We start from the raw sequence: 27,643 nt of genomic DNA, 5'->3' as shown, positions 1-27,643 counted from the left end.
ACCACCCTTCTAAACTAAAAGAGGAAACCACATCTTCAAGGCAAATTCTTCTGCTCAAGGGCCAACTGCTTGGATCTTCTGACCTTCTCAGCTGATCTGTCCTCTTAACATAAGAAAAATCATGTTGGATCAGACCAATGGTCCATCTGGTCCAGCACTCAGCAGCAAACCAGCTATACACAGGATCCCTCAAGAGTTCTACCTGCCCAAACTCCTCAGCAACTATCAGAGGCATGCCACCTCTGATAATGAAGGTTGCATACAACCCACAAAGCTACTAGCCACTAATAGTCTTCTCCTCCTCATGAATTTGTCCAATCCCCTTTTAAAGTCATCCAAAATGGGGACTATCACTACCTCTAGCAGCAGTGAATAGTTTAACTCCTCTTTGCTCTCCCTGTTTGCTTGCACTCTAGGATCTTGGTTGCTTATATTCCAGAGCACCTATACCAGCTGAGGCTGCTTCCTCTGATCAACATGGAGTTTGCCTTTTTCACAGTTGCTGCAAACTAGATCAATATTTTCATTGAGCTGTCCACCACAACCAAAGATCTCTTTCTTGATCAGTCACTGCTAGTTCAGATCCCATCAACTTATACCTGAAGTTGGATGTTTTTTCCTCAACATCCATTACGTGCTTACAATGAACTGCATTTGCCATATGATGCCCATTTTCCCACCTTGGAGAGATCCCTTTAGAGCTCCTCACAAGTTTGTAGTTGTGAGCAAACATAGCCATTTCACTGCTTATTATTAATTCTAGATCATTAATTCTAGATCATTTATGAATAGGTTGAAAAGCATTGGTCATAATACAGAACCCTGTGGGACCCCAGTGATTACTTCCCTCTACTGGAAGAAATTAACATTTATTCTCATTCTGTTATCTGTTCTTTAACTAGTTATTGATCCATAAAAAGACCCTCCCCATGCTTATTCCATCCTTCCATATTGCTTCTAAAAAAATGGTGTTACATTGGCCATTCTTCAGTTCTTGGGTACAGAGATTGATCTGTGGGATATATTATATATTTTTGTAAGAAGTTCATCTCTTTAACAACTCTAGGATGGATTCCATCTGGGCTCAGTAATGTGTTAATTTTCCATTTATCAGTAAGGATGGGAATTTCATGACTGATCACTACTCTCTGCCATAATTGCTTAGACTCCCTTCCTGAATACTTGAGTTCAAGAACAGGTATCTGCTCTTTATCCTCAGCTGTGGAAACTGATGAAAAGAATTCATTCATCTTCTCTGCAATCTCCTTATCTTCCTTTAGTGTTCCCTTAATTCCACTGTCATCCAATGGTCCAACTACCCTGTGGCTGTTTTTTTTCTTCTGATTTGTTTAAAGAATTCTTTATTGTTGGTCTTTATGTTGTTGGTGATGCACTCCTCAAAATGTATCTTAGCTTCTCTGTTTTTCTGCTAGTATCTCCCATGTTTAAGTTTGTGCTCCCTTTTGTTTTCCTGATTTTGGCAAGACTTAACATTGTATCTTGGATTAACGATGTTAGGTCTGCCTGCTCCATATTAGCATGTTCACTAAACTTTCAGGCAGAATTAGAGACTATCTGATTCTCTGCAGCTGCCTCATTTATCTATAGGTCCACTGGCCTTGGCATTTCCACTGCAGATTCTGGCCTCCTCCTCTTCATCTGACTCAGAATCTGCTTCCACAATCTTTGAAGGCTCTTTTATAAGATAAGTAGGCCATTCCCTACACAATATCCACTCATCAGCATTCTAAGTGTGAAACTGTTCAGTATAGGAAGGCACTATAGCATTGTTAGATCTTTGCCATTGTTTCCCTGAGTCTATTGTACACAGTCCTCCCCTGCCTTCGTGGCCAGCAAAGTTCTAATTCTGTCTTGCAACAACTGGCTAAGGAAGAATGGAAAAACAGAATTTGGCAACCCATCACAACTGATAACATTTCAGATATAAACATTGTCTTTACTTCAGGGGTACATATAAAGGTATTCCTGGAGACTGCTTTATAGTTTTGGATGTGCCACCTCTTAGGAACTAAGCAAACCCTAAAACATTCAAACTATGATAGATGCTGGAATATGCTGGGATTACTGGGTGAAGGGAGGTTTATTGTAATTGATAGTCTTATATAGTTAAGCCTTATAAATGCAAGCTTTAGACTTCAGGTCACACTGAGTGATTAACCAACAACAAGACATTGCTAGAAACAGGTACCAATCCAATACCTAAAATGTGCTACAACCTACAAATATGCTACTCTGCATTTTAACTCCAATAACAATGAAGGGTATAATTTTTTTTAAAAAAGTCATCTGCCCCACCCCAAATATCCTCACAATTTAAAAAAAACATATCCACCATGGATGTTTCTAAATCCATACATACATCCTCTGACAGTAAAGATAACCTTCACAAAGCAATAAAAAGATATTATACTGGGATCTGTAGGAAGGGAAGAAATAAGCTGCTAGAGTCTGAAGAGACTATTATAAGTCTCTCTAAAAGTAAAATGTCATATTCTTCCTCCATATTCCTCCTTACTGCCTCTCAGTCCATTTTCTTTGTATGTTGAGAAGCCACCCTTTCAACACTGTTATGCTAAAAGGGTACAGGTGCTCTCTGCTTAAAAATATTGTTCCTTATCTATACCCAGGTCTGCTTGATGAATCTGCACAGTATTAAGTTCTTTTGAATTTATGATGAACCATTGGCACATTGGGCCATCCTTTTCATGTAAGTTTATGTGCTGCTCTAAATCCTGAGGTGCAATTTTGCAAGATCCACAGTCAAGCTATATATGTATATATTACAGCAGTTCAGTTAGAACAGCACTTGTCAAGTAAAACCACAAAGAATGCAAGCATCTGGGCCTGGTACGAAAGAACACCACACTGGAGATACACAAAATTATTCAAGGAAGAGAAGCCAATAACAAAAGAGGAGGCAGAAAGGGAGTTAAGTTAGATAACCAAACTGGGTTGAGACAGACTAGAATGCACAGAAACAAAGAAAAGAAACAAGATACAAATGGTAAAATATTTGCATCCATATGTAGTTGAGTGAACCTAAACACAAAGTTTTGAGAATAAAACATATTAAAGAAACTAAATAGAATGTAACTTGAAACCGATGAAACCAAGATGGAATGGAAAAACAAAAACACACCCATCTCTCCCTCTTCTGGCCCAATGAACCAAATTATTTCGTGTGCAACTGTATGCATGCATGCACACACAAGCTCTCCTCAGGTGTAAGTTAGACATGGATCCTTTAAACATGAGAAGGGAGCGAGGATGAACACACTAGATCTGCCCCTTCCATCCTCATCTCTCTCCAGATGCAGAGAGTCTCCTTGATCTGTGGAAGTTCTTCTTCACACAGTTGTTCAATTGCCAGCAATAGACAGCAATGCAGATGGCAATTGCACTGCCCCAGGTGTAATTCAGTGATGGAGACTGAGGACCTCCATCAACTTCCTGGGCTTTGTAGATGCATATGAGAGAGAAAAAAGTGTATCATCCGCACAATGATGGCACCACAGCCCAAATCTCCAGATAAACCTCTAGCTTAGAAAAAAGGGTATAGCTTAGAAAAAAGATGAGTAAAGAGATGGAGATGTTTGAAATAATCATGGTGTGGAAAAAGTGGAGAGGCAGATATATTTTTCTTTCTCCCATAAAACTTGAGCCCAGGGTCATCCATGAAGCTGACTAGTGAGAGGTTTAGGACAGAAAAAAGGGAAGTACGACTTCACACAGCATATAGTTAAACTATGGAATTTGTCCCCACAGGTAGTGGCGATGCTGCTGATCTGGATGGCTTTAAAAAGGGATTGGACAGATTCATGAGAGAGGAGGCATTCAGTGGCTACTAGCCTTGCTGGCTCTGTGCTACCTCCTTTACTAGAAGCAGCATGCCCAGATACAGCAGACGCTGAGCAGTTTGAGCAGGCGGAGGTCTTGGACTCATCCTGCTTGAAGGATCCTTTGAGATCCTTGAGGGCTCCTTTCCCAGAGTATGGGAAACAAACACCATGAAGTTGAGCTCATAGTACACAAGGACAACTACAATATTATATGAATAACTGGAACTTGGTAGGACAGCTCACATGACTAGAACTCTACAATTGATGGATGCAACCTGTGCAAGAAAAATAGAAAGGTCAAAAAAGGAGGCAGAGTCACACTATACATAAGAGACACATATGTCTGCACAGAAATACAAGAAGAGGAATTTAGTAACCCCACTGAAAGCATGTGACTTAATTTAAGAGGAGCAAAAAAAGAAAGAAAGGAAAACACAGTTATTGGCATCTATTACCAACCACCAGTCAAAAAGAGGATAAACCTTCAAAAGGCAACTTGCCAGCATTTCCAAGAAGACTGATGTAATCATCATGGCAGACTTCAATTTCCCTGATATATGCTGGGAGACAATTTCTGCCATACATGGGCCCTCCAAGAAATTCTTGCCAACAAATTCCTCCAGCAGATGGTAGAGGAAGGAATGAGAGGATCAGCTATCCTCAATTTAATACTAACTAAGATGACCTAGTGGACAAAATAGCAGCCACAGGAACCCTTGGGGAAAGTGAACATGCGATACTTGAATTATCAGTTATAAAGGAGGGAAAGGTTAACTGCAGCCAAATATGTACCTTGGACTTCAAGAAAGCCAACTTTAATGAACTCAGAACAATGATAAGCAAGGTGCCATGGCAACTCACTCTTAAAAGGAGTCCAAGATGGGTGGAAAATCATGAAAAAGAAGATTCTTCAAGCACAACTACAAACAATTCCAACAAGAAAACAGTGTAGAAGACAACAGAGGAAGCCTACATGACTTCACAAAAAGTTAAGTGACAACCTGAAAGAAAAAAAAGAGCATGTACAGGAGGAGGAAGCAGTGCCAGGCTATAAACAAAAAGCAAGGAACTGCAGGGATGGTGTCAGGAAGATTAAAGCAGGAAATGAATTGAGAATAGCAATGGATGCTAACAACAAGAAAGCCTTCTTCAAATACATCAAAAAAGATGTGAAAGAGAAAAGTGTCCAGCTACTAAAAGTGGATTTCAGAGAGATAACAGATGACAGGAAAAGACAGAGGTGCTCAATTTCTACTTTGCCTCAGTCTTCTCTCCCAGGAAAATCTTATAACTTCTTCTGGTGTCATGTCTGCCTTGGGTTTCTCACTAGGGCAAAAAAGGTGGTATATAAATGCAATGTTGTTGTTATTATTTATGGATGAACTTTGGGAAGTTCCAGAAAAAATTTCTAGCCTCCATCTTGCTACTTGTTCAGTTCTGGCCCACAGTTTCCACTCTGGATGCTGACTGGACGTGGCCTACTGCTAGTCTTGCTCACAGATTGTAAGCAACCACCAGATTAGTACAGCTTGCTGCCAGCCTGCCTTCAGCTGCTACACACAGACCTAATCCATTGTCAGAAAGTCAGTCCCTCATTTTGAATACATCACCATCTCAAAAAATAAGCATGAGAGCAGGGAAGCATTCTTGTCAAGTTAACAATAGCACACCCCATGTGAATTTCTCTTTGCTTCATCTTCTTATGCCCTCACAGCATCTCTAAGCTGTAATACTATATGCTGTTGTGCTCTCAAACCAGTGTTGTCAGATACATCTTGCTTCTCAGCCACTGCTCTCATTTCACTACTTTTAGTAGGATAGTTGTGTGTTACCATGTCTATTTATATAAAGCAGGTTTTTTCTATGTAGTTTACTTCAATAGGTGTCATTATAATGTTATGTGGATATTACCCTGAGTTTCAAAATGTAAATTCTAGAATCATCTGCAGCTTTAAACAATTTAAAGCTCTCCTTAAGACTATTTCCCAGGGAAAATTGGGGTGTTAGGGAGAGACTCCTTTGGCTAGTTTTAGTTAGAAAGGCCAAAGGGATCAGGACTGAGTGTGGCTGGATTCACAGACATGGTACATTTAAAAAACCATGATTTCTAGGATTTCTAAAAAACCATGATTTCTAGGACCTGATATATTTGATTTATATTCCACCTTTTCTCCCAAAAATGTTGCTCAAAATGGCAAAAAATAATAAAACTATGATTAAAACAAAGCTTAACTACAACACCAAGAAAATAAATTCACAATTGGAAGACAATAAAATAAACAACATGCAATCCAAAAGAACTCCCTATAGCAGGGGTCTCAAACTCAACTTACCTGGGGGCCGCTGGAAGTAGAGCCTGGGTGAGGCTGGGCCGCATCAAGTGTTCCACCCCCGCGGTGGTGGTGGGCCGCTCATCCCGCGTGGCTCCTGGAGGCCGGCCCGGGCGCCGCCGGCGCTTGGAAGGCCGCAGGGCCCCTCCCCCGGGCCCCGCCCGCCCCGGCAATTGGCCCGCGGGCCGCGAATTTGACACCCCTGCCCTATAGCAACAGACCAGACCACACACCAAAGGCCTGCCAGCATTAAAACATTTCCCTGCTGGGAGAAGGATAAAAGAGACAGATCAACCTAGCCTTCCTTGGCAAAGCGTTCCAGTGCTTTGGAATAGCCACCAAGGAGGCTCTCCCTGATATTCCCCACCCCAATGTGCCTCTGGTGGGACTAATGGAAGGATGCTACCAGGTTTCTATTTTACATGGGTGTAAACATGGAGCATGCACTTTCTGATCTGCAACCTTGTCACTAGAGATCATCTAGCATTGTGCACTGAGCATCCCAAAGCTTAGCACATTGAAGGGGAAGGGGATTTAGAGACCAAAGATAGTTGCTTAACCCGAGAGTTGATAGGAATTAAAGCATATATTCAAAAGAAGCAATAGGCATTTTATAGGGGTAGATTTCCTTCATACAGACTACCAGATCTAATTATTAAGGTAGACAAATTAAAAGCGATGGCTTAGTGATTAGCTGGTTGGTGTGGGCTGAAAGGAGTCCTGGCAGTGCAAAGGAGGAGGAAGGAGAGTGCTGTGGGGAAAAGCAGGGAAGCAGAAGGATGTTGATTGCTGAGCTTGTGAGCAAAGAGAGGCACTAGGAAGTTCCTTATCTTCCTGAAGACATAAACCTGGGGAAGAGAGGAAGAAACAGAAAAGCTTTGGGTTCTCTAGAAAAGGGGACATAATGAAGGAGCAGGGCAGGATGCAACACGCTAACAGATTCATGGAGAATGACAAATTCCCCAAGAAGCTTCCCTGCTTTAGCCAAAAGAACAAATACACCATGAGGTGTATTTTCCTTTCAGCATACGACTCTAAATGTACCATCGCAATAATCATGTGGATCAAAAGGGAAGTTAAAACTTTAGTTGCTGTTTACGTAGACGCTTTCACAATTTGCTGTGACATGCCGTACATCAATCAACACAGTACTTAATGCGGAGCGCACACATGTACACCCCACTGCCACAACAGGCAGGCAGCAATGACATGTAGCATATTTTATTTACCCTAATATAAATGTTCTTTGAGTTCATCAAATTACCAATCAATTTCACTCATCTTGGAAAGCAGATGTACTGAGGTATATTAACAACTAAACTTTACAAGCTTTTAGTGGAACAGCCATTAATGGGGAAATCAAGCAGAGAACTCTGAAAGCCACAGTGAAAATCAAACCAGTGATAGAACACAGCAGTCTTTCCCGGCAGATATGGGGACTGCATGGAGGTGAGAAAAAACTAGAAGTGCCCAATACCACAGTTTCTGGACACCAACACAACACAGCATATAAAACTGATGTACATGAGAACTGTTATGCATTGCAACAGAAAAAGTATCAAGAAAGGGAAATGGAGAAAGTGGTACTGGGGTTGTGATAAATAAATTTTTGCTGAAGACTCTGAAATTGGGAAGAGGAAGAAATATGGAGTCTAGATTTATCAACGGTTACAAGCTACAATTAGTTAAGGACTGGAGGTCTGGTCCTGTCACTCCACTGGCATGATCAGTAAGCATACTGGATTTCTCTTGGCTTCAGTAAACAGGTTTTTTTCCTTCTTCAGGGTTGTTGATTTTTATGGTTGTTAGCATGTCAGACAAAAAATGGAACTTTTAATAACAAAAATAACTCCAATATGTTATTTATAGAGCCACAGGAGCAACTCCGCAATTAAGATGCATCACATTTTGTTAAAATTATGAAAACTGAGATGATTTAACATATATAACCAGCTTATTTTTTAATTAAACAATGGTTCTCTAAGAAGTTTAGGTAGAAGACTGTTGAAAGTAGTGTAAAAACCCAGAAACAATCCTTTTTTTCTGGATGGTTTGTAACCAAGTAAAATTGGGCTAAAAAAACCCAGTCCCTGAATTTCAAGATTGTTTTAAGGTTCAACAGTCCTGAGAATATAGCTATTTGTGATTTGACTACAAGAAAATAAATCTAGGATTTTAAAAAAAGCAGTTTGAAAAACATTAAGACTTTTATACATTCACTCATGTTCTAAACACCTTGGAAAATGTTAAGACTCCCATCTTAACTTGGGCACCCTATAAACAATAAATGCCATTGTCATGTTTATCTTCACTTAGTTTCCATGCACTCACAACTTTCCCTTGGACTTTTGGCTTAATCCTCTTTCTCTATTGATGAGGGGTGGGGGGGCGGCGGCAATACTATAGTTAAGGACAGCATGGAGGCAATGGCTATTAGAAAGGAGGACATACTAGTAGATCATGTACATAAATCCATTCAATTCAACTTCCTTACTGTCTTTCTCATTATTCTAACTCACTGGTTCTTCCCACTACCAAAGATGCATTCTAACAACCATTTTTCTTCTTTGGTGGGAGCCTATCTCTATATAGCACTGGGGGAAGGGGGGGGTCCCTAGAAAAAGTGCCTAGCTAGAGAATCCCTATTTATCTGATAACAGGCCCCGCGTCGGCACAGAGACCATACATGTGAATGCACAGATGACCACTCAAAGACCATTGGTTACAAGTAAGCAGCCTTACTTAATGTGTTCAAAAAATGACAAAAGGGTTTATTTCCAATTTAACGCTACACTTGAGCGCATTCATAGAATCAGAGAGCTGGAGAGGAACCTGCAGGCTACCTAATCCAACTGAAGGCTAAATATAGGAAATCCAGAGTTAGAGCATACCCAACAAATGATCCTCTAGCCCCTACTTAAAGTCCTTCAGTAAGAGAGGTGCGGTTCTTAAAGCTGGGTATTCTACTTCATTATAAAACCCAGTTTTCCCAGGATATTTTGATGGTATTGAAATCCATGGAGAAATCCCAAAAAAACAGGGACATGCATGCATTGTCCAGATACTGTGCAGATCATCCAGCAAGCCATCAAAATTAAACTGGAAGGGATTCAAGTAACCACTATCATGTAACAAACTAGAGAAGGCTGAAAATGCCAGTCAAAGAGGTAATAGTGGATGCTTAACATGAATCAGATGAACCTGGGACAGCTCTGGCTTCTCTGCAGCACAGGAGAGTTCTAATTTTTCATTGCATAACATGTCCATTGTACATGTAGCTTAGGAGCTCTGTAGCTTAGGAGAGTTCTGATTTTTCATTGTATAACATGCCTGATAAAGTATTGACTGATGATACAGAACACACAAAGATAAACCAAAAAGGCAAGCTTTTCTACATGCCTCCTCAATATTACCAGTGGTTCTATCCTTTCCAAGATAAAATGGTGTTAAAATGGTAGTATGCTAATATAATCTTCCTCACTAGCACAGCACTTAAGTGATTAAATGTTTCACTTATTTTTAACCACCTCTCTGGCACTAATTTAGATGCTGGCTTACAAAAAATGCTCCTTTGATTTGGTATGTATGAGTTTGCAAGAATTTTAAATGTAGGCCACCAGGATTACCTGCCACAAGTGGACTACATGCAAGAAGCCTGTATTATATTACCAAACAAAATATCCAGCATATCACTAAGGCTAAAATGCCTTGGACTGCATTGCTGCTGACCAACACAAGGCACCATGCTTTCCTTTTGGCACATTTACACTCCATACAGTACAACATCAGGAAAGTCTTTCTAAATCTAATCGATTCGAAGTATGAGCTCTGATTCTAAGCAGCATGTGAATGAAAGCCTTGGGATCTTCTTCCAGCAACACAAATAACTTGCTGTTTCATCTGTGCAGCCTGATAAAATCTGCAAAATGTTTTGAAGAGAAATCTTTGTGCCTTCCAAGGCTGATATAGCAGATGGTATCTGTATTTTCTTACAAATAGTATCAGCATCTGCCTACCTTCAGGCCCAAACTCTATCCTTTTTACTAGGAGAATTGAGAGGAAAAAGAGGTCTGTTTCCTTACCCTAACCATTACCCAGATTCAAGAGTCGGAGTTCTGATTTCTAACAGCATTCAAACCACCAAGATGATAAAGATTCCTTGCGAGTTTCCTTTGACCTTGAGCATCTCACATCCACTATGGATTATTTATTTTATTATTTTTTTCCTGGCATATATTTATTTATGTGTCTATAAAACTTATTCATTGTTTAATGTACTAAAGTCTCTAAGCTACTTCTAACAGTACAATCACCCCACCCCAAAGCAGTTTACAAAATACATTAAGAAAAAAGGAAATTAAAAATCCAGACAACAAAATTGATAGCTCGTTTGTGCCGGCTACACATTTGTTCATTTTATATCCTTTACCAGCAAAATTTGATATTTACTATAAGCAAAATGCCAAAACTCAGAAAAATTTGCTCCACAGGACTTTTGCACTGGTCTCAATCTTTTTCTACCTTAGTGGACCCAAAGCAATAAAAGTTGGCAGGTTCCAATTGCAGCATGGCCTCTTTAGGGTCATAATGCATTTACTTAGTTGGCTGTAAGAAGGGAATTGGCACAGCAATGTATCCCTTTGTCACCATTCACTAAAAGGGCTGCACTCCAGCCTGTTATATTTCTAGGCAGTATTTCTTTCTAGTCAGAAATACTAAGCTGTCATGAGCTAGGTTCCCCCTTCGCACTTCCAAAACAACAGACCGCTCTTTGGCAAAAACTCTTTATCCTCCAATGCATTTCCAGTAAGCACAACCAACGAATAATGAGTCTCTGAGCATGCACAGAGTGGTTCACTGAATCCAGTCTAGGAAATGCTTCCAAGAATCCTCATTCTGAGTACCCCCCCCCCGAGCTCCCTCCCTTTGGGAGGGCCCTTTTGGAGATGGGCAAGCCTCTTTTCTGTCTGTTGCCCCTCTAGTTGGTTGGCTATCTTTCCCGACATTGCATCATGGGGTCAAGACCTTGCTGGATGCAGGCATTCTTCTCCTGCAATTGTAAATCCTGAATATTCTTAACATCTGCCTGAATACCTATGGAGATTGCCCTTAAGATAAGTCCCTCCACTTCTCCCTTTACAATGGCTGAGGATTCTGGTTCCCAAGACAAATCTCATCGGACAAATCTGCCTCACTTGGAATATGCCCCAAGAATAATTGCCCCTTTCATTCCCAACCCAATGAAAAACCAAAATCCCTCTAAACATCAATCAGAATCCCTCTGCATATCACACACTGAATTTGTTCAAATGAGCATTCCAAGGTATTAATTTGTGAGTGAAGGGTAATCCCCTGAATGCATTCAAGTCTGTTTGCAATGCTGTCTCTTTAACATGTGGTTCTGTTGTTTTAAGTCAATTTTATGTTGTATGTGTATATGTTACATGTTTTTAAAACTTTTGTTAGCCAGATACCCTTGCCTATTGGGCAGTATATAAACAAACAAACTTCTCAAGAGACATTGCTTTTAACCTATGAATTCTGTGCTCCCCATTTTAGTTCCTTTTTACATAATGAACAACATAACTGTATTTAGGTAACATACTTCACTATGTGATGATTAGGGTTTCCTGGCAGCAATCAGCAATGTCATCTTGGTATCTGTTAATTCAGTTTAGGTTTATCTAATGTCCTACCCTTCACCATGTTCACATTAGCCACTTTTGGTCTTACAGTCACTGGAAGAGTCATACTAGATCAGACCAAGGTAAGTAGCCCAGTAGTGTTCATTTGCCCGGACCTGACAGCTGGGAAGCCATGGCAGTATTCCCACCCACCCTCAAAGATTACTTACAGAAAGATGAATCAAGGAGTCCTAAAGCCCATCTGATACAAATGCTTAAGTTTGCCCCAACAGTGTACAATGGTACCTTGGCTCACGAACTTAATCCGTTCCAGGACTCTGGTTGTGACCCAAATTGGTCATGAGCCAAGTCAAATTTCCCCATAAGGGTCAATGTAAATAAGGTTAATCCATTCTGTAACCATGTTTTAAATCAGAAAAATGTGAAGCAAAGTGACAACAAAGATCACGGCCATCTCACCACCACACCCCGAGCACAAGCGTGGCCATCTCCCCGCCCCCCCTCAGCACGACTGAGATCGCGCCTGTCATCCATGTACACGCCCATCATCCTGGCGCGCTGGGGGTGGGGGGGAGAGACAGGAGCGATCACGGGCGCACTGGGGGCTGGAGAGACGGGTGCGAACGGAGCGCACTGGGGGAGGGAGAGACGGGTGTGATCGTGCTGGTTGGGCGGGGGGGGGGGGAATGGCCAAGATTGCGTCTGTCTTTCCTGCAGGAGTGCACCCGTGATCCCGCATGTCTTCCCTGCATGAACGCAACTGCAATCATGGCCATCTCCCCAGTCGGGGTGGGGGGGTGGGAAGATAGCCGCGATCGCAGTTGCTTTCATGCAGGGAAGACATGCGTGATCACGGGCATGCTGCTGCAGGAAAGACGGGCACAGCACAGCCGCGGGGGAGATGGCAGAGATTGCACTCGTCTTTCCTTCAGGAGCACACCTATGATCATGCACGCCTTCCCTGCACAAAAGCAACTGCGATCGTGGCCATCTCCCCACTCAGGGCGGGGGAGATGGCTGTGATCTCGGTCACCACCCAATGCAGAGTTCACGACCCAAGTCAAAATTTTAATGAAATTTTTGTTTGTGACCCAATTTGTTCATGAACCAAGGTTTTCGTGAGCTGAGGTACCACTGTATTTGTTTTTATATTATTTAAGGCAAGAAAGGAAAAAGTAAAATTCTTCAGAAGTTTTGGATTTAAACATGAACAAGTTCTTGCAAGCATGGACAACTGTAATTAACTGTGGGCTTTATACTCCAAGACATATGTAGATCTACCTTTTGCCCAACCCTAATTTGAAATATCAAATCAGTATCAAATTATTTATAAATAATTTGCCCCCAAGGATTTATATAAATCTGAATGGCAGTGGTTATAGACTCACTTTTCTACAAGAGTTAATTCCAGAGGTGGGATATAATATCAGCACTAATTGGGCATATATGGTACAGTTTCTTTAGCATGAATGCCAAGTCAGCATTTCTAAGTTATGGAAACACCTACAAACAGTAGCTATAACAAGACCCAATAACTTACTGTAGTGTGTAGCTGGAAATACACTTTCAACAGAAGTTAATACTGCTGGAGCACCACCAGCATTAACACTATTGTCAAAAACAGCATCTGTAATGTGAGGCTTAAGAAGAGCACCAAACACTGAGGTTAATTAGAGAGTGTAACCAAATGGAAGATACTTCTGAGCTACAAAAATACACACACACAAAACCCCCAGGACATTTACAAATATTAAGAAGCGACCAATACAAGGAAATAAGCAAGCAAGCAATTTTGTAGTCTACCAACTTTAGAAATTCACACTTGTTTTCTGTAAGCGGGTCACAAAGAGTTTTTCTTGATGCATGTGTAAATGTATAGTTACTCATACCAGGAATTGCTTCTATTACATGGTATATGCCTATGCTGATACGGTGAAGTCATCCTCCCTAGCAGAATTTCCCCAGGTGTACTTCTCTGCAGCATTTTGTTTGTTTGTTTGTGGCATCCTGTGGCTAGCGGTAGTGATCCCACTTTTGAAGGAGTGGCAATAGGACCACATAATCATTGTTAGCAATGATAGGGCAGAAGAGCTGAGAGCATTCTATGCCAATTGGGGGCACAAAATTCGCCTCACAATTTGAGAACTGTGGAACTAGATGCACTCACTGAACTGATCTTGCATGGCATTTATAAATGTGAACATGCAGCCAGTCGCCTTTGGCCATGAATCCCAGTGCCCTCCTGAAAAAGCAGCAGCTCTGACTGGAAAACAGCCTTCATATCTGCACTAAAAGAATTAAGAACTGGAACGTTTTAAGGCAATGTTGGGTTTTATTGATCGATTGTGTTTTTGGCATGTTGCTCCTGATTTTTTATTATACTTATTTTTATTATTAGAATGGTATGATGCACAAGGTATTTATTTTAAGGCGTGTTATATACATGCAAATAAATAAATAAAATGAGCTTTAAAAATGAGATCTCAGCAATCTCAAAAGCAGTGAGCTATGTACAACATGTCCACTGAAATCAATAAGACTAGATGGAGGGCAGTCTTGATAATCCATGTAGTCAGGGACCGAGCAAATCCTACCCAGATGGGCTAGTGGAGGGGGGAGGCTATTATTTTCAAGTGTTCTCTAAGCTGAATCACCACCTTGCCTTTCACCCCACCCAACTTCCCTCAAATGCCCTGAAGACTCTTGCTTTGTAATTCCAGAACATCCATCCATGACAATCTAGCCAAACAACAGATGTCCACAAGTTTCCCCCTGAACTGGTCTCCCAGTGAACCTCAGTTTTTATAAAATGGATTTAAAAGTTCTACAGCAGTAACTACAGAAAAAAGTGTGTGCCAAGATCTGTGTGTATTCAACAAATGAAAGAAAAATTATATAAAAGCAGCAGCTAATATAAAAGATTGTTCGGTGCTGCATTTCCCATCTTTCCAACCATTACAGGAATAAAATTATCCATGAAGAAGATCGAAAATCTTTTTCAAAACTAATACAATTAAGCTTTATTACACAGTTTGAAGTACATTTCTCTCCTTTGCCAGCCCCCTCTATCTCCAGCTCTAATCTAGACTCATTCTATAACAGTTGAAAGCATTCTTCTATTTTATTACTAGCAAAATGCTGGTGTTTAAGGGTCAGAAAACTATCTAGTGCCATAAAACAGGGAAACGAAACCTGCCCTTAATATTGACTTGCTATTGTGCACAGAAGTCTAGGAGAAAGGGGAAAAAAAATCTATCAACGACAAGCAATGGTGCTGATGGTTTTCAATACCAACTCCAAGGTGAAGCTCATGCAGCTAAAGCAGTCATTAATCTTTATTTTAAAAACCTATTTGCAATCCAATCCCATGCATGTGTCCTCAAAAATAAGCCACACTGAGTTCAATGAGATTTACCCCCAAATTAAGTGTGCATAGGATTACAACTTTAGCTCTGCAAAGGAATCCAGACAAAACACAAGTGGGAACAGGTAAATGAAGATTTTTTTGGGTGGGGAACCAAACTAACCAAAAAGTATTCTGATGAGGGCAGGCTGGGACACATTTTTCTATGTAACCAATAAATGACTGAGATATAGCTAAATATTCCCCGACATTTTCATTTTATGAACACAAATCTGGAGAGAAGCACGCAAAAAGAGGCACAGCATGAGGCCAAGAAATTGCAACAAATTCCCTTGCCTGTGAACATATGGACAACTGTGATAATTAGAGAGATGAGTGGTAGATTGCTTGAGATTTCAATGCACAATCCCCATTAAACATAAATGGAATTTAAACCAAAGCAGCAGTGTTGGGCAGTAGCTTTAATTGTTCATTTTTAAAATTAATTACACAGATTAGATGTAGCTAAGTATGCTGAGTGAACTTGCTCATGAACATGTTTTGCCATTCCCAGCCATAGAAAATAAATAGAAGCAATGGTTTATATTTGGAAATGAAAGAGGCTCTACATGGTTTTACTCTCTGCTAAGAATATAGGAAGCTGCCTTATGACAGATCAGAGGATTTGTCCTTCTGGAGCAGGTTCCCCCTTCCCCTGCTGGTGCCCTTTAGATGTTTTGATCTTCAACTCCTATCTGCTTCAGCCAGCATGGCTACTGGTCAGGAATGCCAGAAGTCAGAATTTAAATATTGGGAGAGCACCAGGTTAGAGAAAGCTGGTTTACTTTAACTGGTGGCAGATCTCCAACAAACATCTCTCCCATCACCTATTTCTGTCAATCTGTCCAACTGGAAGTGCTGTGGGAATAGAACCTGGGACCTTTTGCAATGCCAAAGATGTGCTTTAGCACTCAGCTACGGCTGCCCCCTAATGTGATGATTGTCAAAACTAATGCATGAATCCACTGTCCTCAGGGAACCATATTCATTTGAGACATGGGTACCTAAACTGCAGGACAAGTACCATAGTTCAGGTCACTCTTGTCAACCTCTTCCACCCTATTCTGCTCTCTCCATAAACTGGGGACAAAACCAAACCAATGCAGAAGGGGTGGCAGTAACACTCTTATTGGCTTTGGCCTTGATTGCAGCAACTAACAAAAATGTTTGGCTGCCATTGGCTTACCATTGCCTCCTCAAACAAATCCAGTAACAGCACTAGGAGACAAATGTACAAACCCTGTCGAGAGGTCTAATTGCTTTAAAGTTGTGGAATATTATTCTTCACACATTTATTTAAAAAAAGCACAAAAGCAAAATCTGCAGCAAATGTTGGTTCATTTAGCTGGGAAGTGAAAAGAGCACATTAATTCCTAAGGAATAATGTGGCAGCTCCAATTCTTACACCATCAATTTTTAAAAACTCATCATGGTAAACAATTAAACAGAAGCAAACGCCACATTCAAGGGAGAGAGTCAAATCCCTAAATGGATTTCCAAAGGTCATTTCAGGCTGAAAAGATGCTTGATGGTATCTCTTTAAATTATGTTTGTTTCAAAGGCTTATCTAGCAAAGGAGCAGACAGCAGTTTGCAGCAACACACTTTGATCTGTTAGTTTCCCCAGAGATAAATTAATAATAACAACTTTAATTCATATGTATATAATGATCCAAAGTTACTTTCATAGATACTTTTAAAAGTGAACTTTTTAATAAAGGGAATTTTTAAAAGGCAACTTCACTTTCAACCAAACCCCGTAGTGTCTGTGTATGTGAGCTGTGGTGGGGAGGGGGGCACTGTGTATTATAAACCTGTATTTTTTTTAATCATCCAGTTAAAATTGTCTTTTAAATGCGAATTGTTGAACAGTTCTGAAGCAGTTTAACTGATTGGGAGAAGGACCCCAAAGGATACATGATAGGAGCTGACAGTTCTAAGGTTCAGCAGGATGGTACTTGTTTCTTATCTCGGCAGATCTACGCAGATCAAGGTGTGTGCCCAACAGCATTCAGCCTACAGCCTTCAGTCAATAATAGATAACACTGCCTCACCTTCTTCTCAATATGGGCCAATTGTTCCTTATAGAAGTTTTCTCTTCGCTTCTGCTCTTCATCCTTCCGTTGCAACTCTTGTGACTAGGAAAAATGAAAAACTGAGTGTTAACACAACAGAAAGCAAAAATGGGAGAGAAGAAAGTCAATGGAGGGAGGAAGTATGGGACAAGGGTGGACTGAAATTGATCCCAATCTGCCTCAGACTTTTGGAAAGGAAAATGGCAAAGGGTCAGCATGCAAGGACAACAACAAAGATCCCACAACTCAACTGGCATTCTTACAGTAAGACACATGAGCTGTTGCCTACAGTACATAGGCCAGCAATAAGGGAGGGAGCTGTGACAGATGTAATTCATAGAGGGAGTAAGCAACTGGCCCCAGAACTATGATTAAGTAGCCTGGACAGAAAAAAATTCTTGTGGGCTCAGCCCTGTCATTTCTGGTCACCTGCCATAGAAAGGAAAAAAGCAACATCTGAAAATGCAAGTTGCCAAGTGTTTTCTTCTCCTTCCTTCTCTACTGAGAGTTGTAAAAAGTTGTAACATAGAGGTTCGGTATATGCTTACACTAAACATTCAGCTGGGCAAATACCTCCCATAGAGAAGGGAATGAACATGTTCAAGAAAGGAAGAGTGACAGGTTCATATCATATCTCTGCCAGAACTAATCTCACCTAACCTCGCTTCATTGTGATGCTCATTCTATGATGCTTATGGGTTAATTCAAATAAACTATCAGCTGCATACATAACTTTAGAATAGGGGTGAGGAACCTCCAGCAGACCAAAGTCTGAATTCCACTTTGGAGAAGCTCTTGCCAGCCATCTTCCAGGGGTACATGAGGCCTAGTGCAATAGGATAGAGCCTAACCTTTCAAATACCAGCATATTCTAACTTAAAGTTCTTGTTGCAGGTAACTAAGCCATGGGAGAGGGATTTCAACCTTTCAGAACCAAGGGAAAACAGTGCAAAAGCCAGGAAACACCAAAGAATTGTTGGCTGAGCAAAAGGGGCAAGACAGGGAAAGGATAAGGATAAGGGTTTTCTGGGGAAGCTGGAAGACTGATTGAGACCCCAAGTCTGAGGGTCTGACCCTTTCTTTTTAGTTAACACATTCAATGAGGCTTTCCAAAATTAAGCTGGCAAATGCTTCTTACAGAAAAATGATTGCTTCAAACCCATCAGTTTCTAATTTAAATCAAGTGAATTACTTACAGATTGGGAAAATACAAATGTATGGGCTCAGGCAGCAAGGTGTAGTGGCTAGAGTACGATGCGGTTTTCTATTTCTGACTTCCATCACCAAGCAAAATGATGCAGCTAGGTAATTTTAGACCTTGCACATAATGAAGTTATTTCTCCCCCACTTCACACAGCCATGAACATTAATTCAGTTATGAACCTTTCTCCACAGTGTCCCTGGACAGTCATTGCATGCTTTGCAACTGCTTCTACTTTCCTGAAGTATTAGAGGGTGCAAGCAAACAAAACTGTTTGCTAATCCTGATTTTAATAAAACTCTGAGCATGCCCATTGTTTGTAGAAAAGGAAAACATATTTTCAAACTAAAAATAAATAAATAAAATGAGCTTCTAGACACATGTACATGCCCAGCCACTTGCCCCCTGACTATAACATATCTTTTAAAGGAAAGAAGTCAGTCCTGCTGGGCCCCAGCATGCCTATGCTGACCCAGGTGCTTGCTCCAGGCTTGTCTGCTGCCACCCCATCAGCTACTGCTCCCTGAGTGGGCTTTTAGAAGGGAGGGTCCAGGCTGAAAGACCACCAGGTCTGGCTCCAAATTTCAGCCTTTCTGCACCATTGCTTCCTATTCCTCCAATTCGTGTGAGAAGAGAGAAATGCCTCATGTCTCTTTATCTTATTATGAGAAAGAGTTGCAATTAAAAAGGAATATCCCTAACTTTAGAATATTATAACCACGGCTTTTCCTCAAAAGTTAATGAAGCAACAAAAGACTATCCCATGCAAAGTTCCCATTACACAGTGATGAAGATCTAAAACTGAGATCCTGAAATGGCAGGAGTGTTAACACAGTTGTGCTGGCACATTTCTTGATCAGTCTTCCCACTAGTGTAGTATAGCTTACAGTATAGCTTGGAGGGGGTGGGGGGTGGGGTTCACTCACACCCTAAAACTAATTTGTTCATTTTAAAGTGATTCTTGTGGGTGGGCTAAGGCGAAAAGGAAAGTTAACCGCATAGCATTCCACTCAGCTTAAAAAGATGTGTTTGCTTTTTAACTTTACCCCCAGCTGTTATTACTGGGAACTAAAATACATGATGTTGTTTTTATGATACTTGAAATATATATGGGATACCAAGGAAAGGTGTTATTTGAAATATTCTCCATATCAAACGTTACAAAACTGGGTTAGGCAATCAGGGACATTTTGTATGAATACAGGATATTTTTAAGTGCTCCCTCCAGCCTGCTCCTTATTCCCCACCTGAAGCCTGTGATGTTCCAGAACAAGTTGGCTGCAGTTGAAATTATAATTTCAGAGCGTATGGACTCCACAGGTAGCTAAAAATGTTTCAGACACTTTTCATGCAAAACATCTATACCAGCAGGAAAAAGCATAATGTGATAGGGAAATATTATATCCCGATTCTAATTAGAAAGTCTATGAGTTGTGATTCTATTTCATGTTTGCATTTACAAGGCTGAACAGGGATATGAATATATTATGCATTCAGATTACACAAAATTAGAAAGTCTGCTTGGTGGAGGATGCTTTCTGACTGTATTTAAAGTCCAAATATTTAGCCTACTACTGGTAACTAACACTCTTCACTTCTGCCTTAACAAGTATTTCCATATCTCCTGAGGAAAATCAATCAAGCTGATCCTAGGTTATAAATTCTTTGACCCACCCATTAATAGCTACAAAAGGATGAGAAGACTAAAACCACACTTGTAAGCTCGCAACACCCAACAATTAGAAACAATCAGGAGGACAAATGATTGATAAAAGTATGAAAGGTTCAATTGGCAAGCAAGTACCAAATACCCTCTACCTCACATTTTAACCTTTCTTGTCAGGAAGTCCAAGCAGTTTAAGTTATTTTAAATTTACAGTGAGTAAATATAAGGACAATTCTGAGAAACAGTGTGTTAAAACTAGGGTATGGAAATAATTACAGTATGCATTGACTTCTATGCTTCCCAGAGCTATTCTTTGTTTATGCTGGAGGAAGTGTGTTCCATGAAACTCAAAATGCATACATTTAATCAGACAGTGCTATTATCTGAATCCTTTTGCACCATGTGTGTTCTTGGGATTAGCATAATAGTCACTATTATAGCAAATGTAAATATCAAGGCAGGTCACTAATGCAACATAAACTGCACCAATTATTTGTGTACTACAGATAATGTGAACACAGCCGTTGCGTGCCTGGAAACAACCTTCTCTCCAGATCTTAGTATTAGCATGTCGCTGAGATCCATGGATTAGCAGTGGACACAGACTAGAAATACAGCTGCTCAACATTTCCACTTCCATTCTTGTCTAAACCCTGCCTTGAAAGATGAGCTTGCATTAATTGTACTCCCACAGCATTAGACAAATGTATCAAAATTTGTGACCAGATTAGCCATAACCTGGCAGAATGAACTCATGACAGGCAAGGGGAGAATACATCCTTCTCTTTCTCAATCATGGACCCCATCACTGTGGTTCATTCTACTGCAAAGTCTGAGAGCAATCAGGTGCGTTGTTTGGGAGGGACACTTCTCAAAAACAGAGACAGGACAGGGCAGCCAAATGAGCTCAGTCTTTACTTAGCTGGTTTCTTTTGCTGCTGCCTGACAAACCAAGCTAACTTGCCAAAGCTCTGCAGGGCCCCCACATGTGACAGGGCGATTTCCATCCAGTAGGAAAAAGGTTGGATGACTCAACTTTGTCACCCGAGCCAGTCAACTAAGAAGCCAGTTCCCTAGCGGCACAGGTGCCTTATAGCTCCATGAGACACTATAATTCTGACCTAGTCAATTCTCCCATCTCAAAATACCTTGGGGGATAACTTGGCTAATAGCCTATTATCCAATAATACCATGGAGTTAAGGCAGAGTTATTTCCAGTGTTCTCACTGCCAAATTTTTGCCTGTTACCATTGCATTCTATGCTTAACCTAAAAGGGTCCACAGAGAAAAGTGTGCCCTTCCTGGGAACCCCCATAGCTTCATAGGAGTCCTCTTCTACAGTATCACTATTAGGGAAATAGAGCAGCCCCCACTTACCTGCGTGGATCAGTTCCAAGCCCCACAGTGGATGCCTGAAACTATGGATAACAGTGAACACTATATACTATATACATTTCTTTGCTCACAATGCAATTCATTTTTACCTCAGCATATGATTTTTTTTCTTTCCCTATTAAATCAAGAATTTGTGCTTATGGGAAGCACTTCTCTTTGGCACTTTACAGCGTCTTTTTCAGGCTGAGGTTAACCGTGGTTAACTGAAAACGCAGTTACTGAACCAAAGGACACTGGGGTTCTGCTGTACTGAAATTCTGCAGATATGTTTAAAAGAGCAGAAGCAGAAATGTTGCCTCCTCATCAACTCTATGACTGCCCAATTGATCTTCACTCCAACATGGACACCCCCTTTGAATGCCTCTATTCATTTTTGGCTCCTGCGTTTAAGGTTTCAGATAAGAAGAACAACTTGAAAAGAGAAGTTATCAGCCCACCTACATACCCAGCCAGGGCACTCATTTTCTTAATTAGAAAAATGGATAGAAGTGTATGTCCCTGCACTGAATATTAGGCATTCAGTCAAATTCCTGGTACTGGCGGCCATTCATAAATTTACTGTTTGTTTGTCTTCAGGGAGCTAGACTTATATAGAGGTTACAATCTGGGAAATCTACAATGGGAAACTGCTTTCTTTACTCATTATTACCATTTTGGATACTAGTAAAGTGATTTAGACTCTGCCATACACAAGGAACTTTGAAGCATTTCATGAGTAACTCTCTTTGTAAATTTCCTGATTATTCTGCAGTGGCATATGTAAATAATATCCTGATTTTCTCAAAGAACTGAAGCAGTGCTCTCTGGTTCTTACTGTACGTGTTAGCGCCATTCTCCTGCTGATGCTGCTGTTCTGGTCTAAGCTAGCTCCTGGCAAATTGTTCTGCTTGGAAATTGATGTAGAAGTTTTAGTTGGAAGGTATGACGTACAACTCAACACTAAACTGTGAATATTAATGTTACTTTTAGGAAATTGGCTGATTCACGAAAGGAAAACAATCACTGGGGAGAACTAGAAGGAAGGCAGCTCTGCTTACCTGTAACTGTAGTTCTTTGAGTGGTCATCTGTGCATTCACACACATGGGCTTTGCCCCTCTCTAGGCACCACCCTCTCTAGATGGTGGAGGTGAGGGATGACAGGCAGGGAGAGCGAGTCCACCTTGCTTGTTCAGATAGTACATGACGGTGGTGTTGTCTGTGGCGATCTGAACATACTGTCCTGTCAGGGAGTTCTGAAAGGGCATGGGGGCTTTGTGCACTGCCAGCATCTCGAGGAGGTTGATGTGGAGTTGTGACTCATGTTGTGCCCAGAGGCCCTGGGCACACATGTCTACGCAGTGAGTGCCCCAGCTTGTGTTTGAGGCATCTGCTGTGACCATCTGGAGGGGAGAAGGGGACCCCAGTGGTGAGATTGTCGATGTTGCCCTATCAACGGAGACAGTCTCTGACCGCCTGAGGGGGGATCTGTCTGGTGGTGTTGGGTTCTTTGTCCATGGTGAAGGCTTCCATGAACCAAAGCTGAAGGGGCCTCATCCGGAGCTGTGTGAGCTGATGGACTGACACGGTGGTGCCCATGAGGTCTAGGAGCCTCTGGATGGTGGGGGTGGTGGACGGTACCATGGTACTGACGGATGTGGACAGTGAGGCAAGAGCTTCTGCCAGTGCTATGGGAGAAATGCCCTGGAGGGCCTGGAATCCAGGCAAGCCCCTATAAAGATGATAGACTGTGTAGGGGAGAGAAAAGATTTGTCATTATTGATGAGGAGCCCTAGGTCCTGCAGAAGGCCACACGTGGTGGATTCCTTGCAGGAGCACCCTGGCTGCCAGAGGCAATCGTCAAAGTAGGGAGAGACCTGGATGCCCTGAAGCCTGAGGTGGGCACAGACCACTGCAATACCCTTGTTAAGTCCTGTGGGCAGTAGCCAAACCGTAAGGGAGGACAGAGAATTGGAAGGCCTCTTGGCCAATCTGAAAGTGGAGGAAGTGCATATAAAGCTAGTGGATCATTATATGGATATAGGCATCCGTCAGGTCGATGGAGGCAAACCAGTCCCCTTCTCTAAGCAAGTAGAGAGTGACCACCCTGAACCGCTTGAGCATTATGAACTTGTTGACTGCCTTGAGATCCAATATTGGCCTAAGGGTTCCATCATGCTTGGGTACAGTGAAGTATCAGGAACAGAAACCCGTATGTCAGTCCATGGGGGGCTTCTCTATTGCTCCCTTGGACAACAAGGCCTCAACCTCTGCCATCAGAGCTGGCATGGGTGATGTGGTTTTAATGAGGCCCAGGGGTGGTAGGAAATTGAATTCTATCCGGTACCCCTGTTGGACTATGGAAAGGACCCAGGAGTCTGAAGTGATGGCCTCCCAGGCTGGAAGATACTGAGCCAGATGGTGTGTGAACTTGTGAGGGAAGGGTGGGGCGGGGCTGCCTGCACCTGTTGTCCTGGCGCTTGGGAGGGGCTTTGGCATGGCTGGGCATCACGCCTTTTGGGGGGGGGCACTGGCCTGAACCAGAGGAATCGGTCAGAGAAAGAGTGGTGGCTGGTGTTGCCTCTTGTGCAGCTGTGTCTTGCGCATGAACCCCATACACCTGGCAGCGGTGTAGGCTTTGTGGAGAGAGTCCATGCCCTCATCAGTGTACACGTTAAAAAGGCTCTCCCCATCAAAGGGTAAGTCCTCGATGCGGGTCCGTGTCTCCTGGGGGAGGCTTGCTGACCATAGCCAGGCATGGCGGCATACCACTACCACTGCCATCATCGCCTTGCCACTGCAGTCAACATGATGTCTGGCTGCTTCTATCTGGTACCTGGCCAGCTTTTCCACCTCAGCATGGACTAGCCTGGTTGCATTGCGGAGATGATCAGGCAGATGCTTCCTTTCCCAAGAACTGAGAGAGTAGGCACCCTCCTTTTATTCAGGCACCCAGAAGGGGTGGGAAGAGGCCTCCCACCCACTCCGTGGTGCTGAGCTATGTAAGTTTTTATCCAGTCTAGGCCTTGTGCTCCATGGCAAAGCCTATGTGTGTGATTGCACAGAGACCATAAAGAAGTATAATGGTATAATGCTCAGTGTTCTTCATCTCCCTTTCATTTCAAGATTACCAGTTGGTCTTCATCTCCCCATCCCTCCTTCTCAAATATGTATGCTATAGAAAAACCACAAAAGCAACAAAATAAAATGAAATAGGAAGGAGAAAAAAGGATAAACTGCCTTCACTTAACTACAAGATTTTTCTTGTCAAATTAATGACCTTTAGTTTGATTGTTTGCGTTTGAGTTGGCAGCACAAATTGCTGGAATCGCTGAAGAAGGAAACACGTGACTTCCCTCACTCTAGCCACGATATTGGAAAGAGGGATCATCTGACCTTGGCTGGTTAGCTTCATAAGAAACTGGGCTCTCTGGAATAAAGTACTTTAATTTCTGTTTCACTTTTCTCAAGGCCATTCCTATGGCATATATACTCACACTCTCCTACACCCTCTCTCACTGGACACAACAGGCAGCATCTGCAAAGTGTCTAGTAAAGACAAGGTATGTCAAACTGAAAACTTTCTCTGTTCTGTTCCCGGTAAGAGCCACTGAAGTCTGTGGAAGTAACATACATAAAATCATAAAGTTACAAGCATTTGCTGTAACTAAATATAATAAAGAGGAAACTAAGGAAAAGATGCAACAACTTTTTGGACTATCATTTTGGATGTGCCAAAATACTGAATGCTAAATTGGATTTATACCTAGGGAAAACAATATGAATCCAAAAGAGACTTTTGAAAATATTTCTTCATTCTGAGCATGCACAGAGTGCCTTTTCATCACTACTGAATAATCACATTACACCCCTTCCTCTCTTTTCAAATGTTCCATAGATCTTCCATTGGCAGGGATATTTGTCAGCAATTGATGCTTACAACATTGTACTAAGTTGGGGCTCACAACCAGCTATAAGGAAATAATGACTGGCTACCAGTTTAAACTTATACCCAGTTTATAGACAGCTGATGGGTTATCAATTTTTCTTCCACTATCATGTGAGCTAGAAATTTGCCTTAAAATGAGACCAATTCTTCAGCAAGCACTTTCTGTACTTGCAGGGTACACAATGTGAATATAGTTCTTGGCACACCAATCTGGAATAAAGCAGGAGTACAAATGAGACTGCACTCCATTAGCTAGCTTTCTGCCCTTCAGATGTATTTGATAGGGTTCTCACTAATTATCCCAAACTTCTCAGACTTGCCAAGTCATTCCAAAGTTCTTTGTCTTCCTTTATCTCCAATATTTCTCTATCATGTTGAAAAAACGAAGAAAAAGAAAATTTTACTACTGAATTAGGGAGTCCTGTAGGTGGGGAATAGTACAAGCATGCAGGGAGAAAGGGAGCTTACCCAGGCATCCAAATCAGCAGGCTTGGCAACAGAGAGAAAAGGGGAAAAGAGAAGAAGAGGAGAGTCAGTGATTTATGGAGGCCGCCTGTTGCTATACAGTATAGCTCTTAATATGACTCACACAAGGAAAAAAAGGTATCCTTTAAAAAAAATGGCAAGTATTTTCAACAATGACTCTAAGTCCCCTGTTGGCTACTGTCCTGTAAAGCAAAGACCATAAAAATGGACTGAGGCAGTATGAAAAAACCTCACAATGGATGTTTCACAGCATTCCCAGCAGACAATACTTTAAGCAAAGGCAGGTGTATAGCTGCCAGAGTCCAGGAGTTAACATAGCACTGCACAATGCTACAAAGACCAATATCAGCAACATGAAACATGATGTTTCCAGAAAAAAGCCAGTTGCCTCTGCCAAATGCTCATGTTAGCTAATCAAGGCTCTCTCTGAAAACAACAATAATGATGGCCAGACCTAAAGGCATGCCAGGGTTATCGATTCCAAGTACCTAAAATTTCAGGACACCCTGGACTTCTAAATCTTTCAGAACGAGGTGATTGTCTGTGACATAAAAATTAGGAAAGAGCTTCAACATCTTCTCTGGACTCTTTGGGCTTTGGACACACCTCCTTAATTTAAAAAATCCTAAATAACTTAACTTAGCTGCAACTGAGACACCTCAATTTTAATTCTTGACCTTGGTAAACAATCTTAACAGTTTCTTTATTACACCTTTTTATGGAAACTGAAATAATTGTCCCTTCCCTCCCTTGCTTTGAACTTTTCTCTGCCAAACTCTGAGTTGGTTTAATTACACAACTTTGTATAACTTAGTGTAAGAAAACTTTAGTGTAAGTTAGACAAGCAGGGAGGAAGCCAGATTCTTTTTAGCAAAGAGGATCGCAAAAATGGCAGCCAGCATCCCACAGTTGACAAACTTTCTCCAAATGATCATGCACCCTTGAAAACAGCACAAGTGGCAGTATACAGAGGCCCGCTGTTTCACCATTTTGTCTCTTAGATTTGTACTGGACTCTTTTGATAGGGTGATCCTCCTTCTAGTTAGATTGTTGTTATACTGCCAGACCAATGCCAAGCTGTCTCTGTTTCTCCCTTTGCTTAGCCAGTTGATTATTTAAGGACTTCACAGTGAAGCCATACAGACTTCAGGGAACTCAGTCAACTCACAAAAATAAACTGCCAAACACACGCATGCACTCACGCACACACAGCGAGTTTTATTATTATTTCTGACTTTAGCAATAACCCAGCAGCAGCAGAATAAGTACAAGACAATAAACATCCCTCATGCCCATAAACATCCTGGCTTCAGACCGAGGTGTTTATGAGGAAGCCAGAGCACTCATTTGTCGTCAAGGGCCGCTGAGCCTCCCATACTTCTTGGGGCTACACTCGCTTGGCAGCCTATTCTTTAAGTGGTAACTTCTTCTGAGGGCTGGCCTTTATTATCGTGATTATTTATCTGAAGGGGACCAGTGAGGTGGGACAAATGCTCTTGTTGGCCATCGCTCAGTGCTGGAAATGGCAAAAAACAGATCCCTGCTTATAGAAGCTGCTGTCACTCTAAACAGTACAGAGACTTTACCTAAGGTGGTGAAAGGATTATGTAAAATTGGCTGCACATTGCCCGCCTAACCTTTTGCTCCCTCCTACCAA

The 27,643-nt window shown here is 41.6% G+C and overlaps 1 protein-coding gene across 2 annotated transcripts in view; it reads right to left on the bottom strand.

The window, feature by feature from the left end:
* CHCHD6 (coiled-coil-helix-coiled-coil-helix domain containing 6) overlaps window positions 1-27,643 on the bottom strand; it is a 236,176-nt gene that overhangs the window by 125,766 nt on the left and 82,767 nt on the right. Inside the window, exons 5-6 of one of the 2 annotated variants that reach the window (XM_044451210.1) lie at window positions 25,969-25,989; window positions 17,292-17,375 (exon numbers count right to left, since the gene is read on the bottom strand). In XM_044451210.1, coding sequence (XP_044307145.1) covers window positions 17,292-17,375; window positions 25,969-25,989 — 105 coding nt within the window. The remainder of the gene's footprint in view (window positions 1-17,291; window positions 17,376-25,968; window positions 25,990-27,643) is intronic. The other variant, XM_044451211.1, reaches the window with a different exon arrangement.

Source organism: Varanus komodoensis, unplaced genomic scaffold, assembly GCF_004798865.1.
Source record: "Varanus komodoensis strain SLA01 unplaced genomic scaffold, ASM479886v1 scaffold6_2, whole genome shotgun sequence".
Taxonomy (NCBI): Eukaryota; Metazoa; Chordata; class Lepidosauria; order Squamata; family Varanidae; genus Varanus; species Varanus komodoensis.
This window is presented reverse-complemented; position numbering and strand designations above follow the sequence as displayed.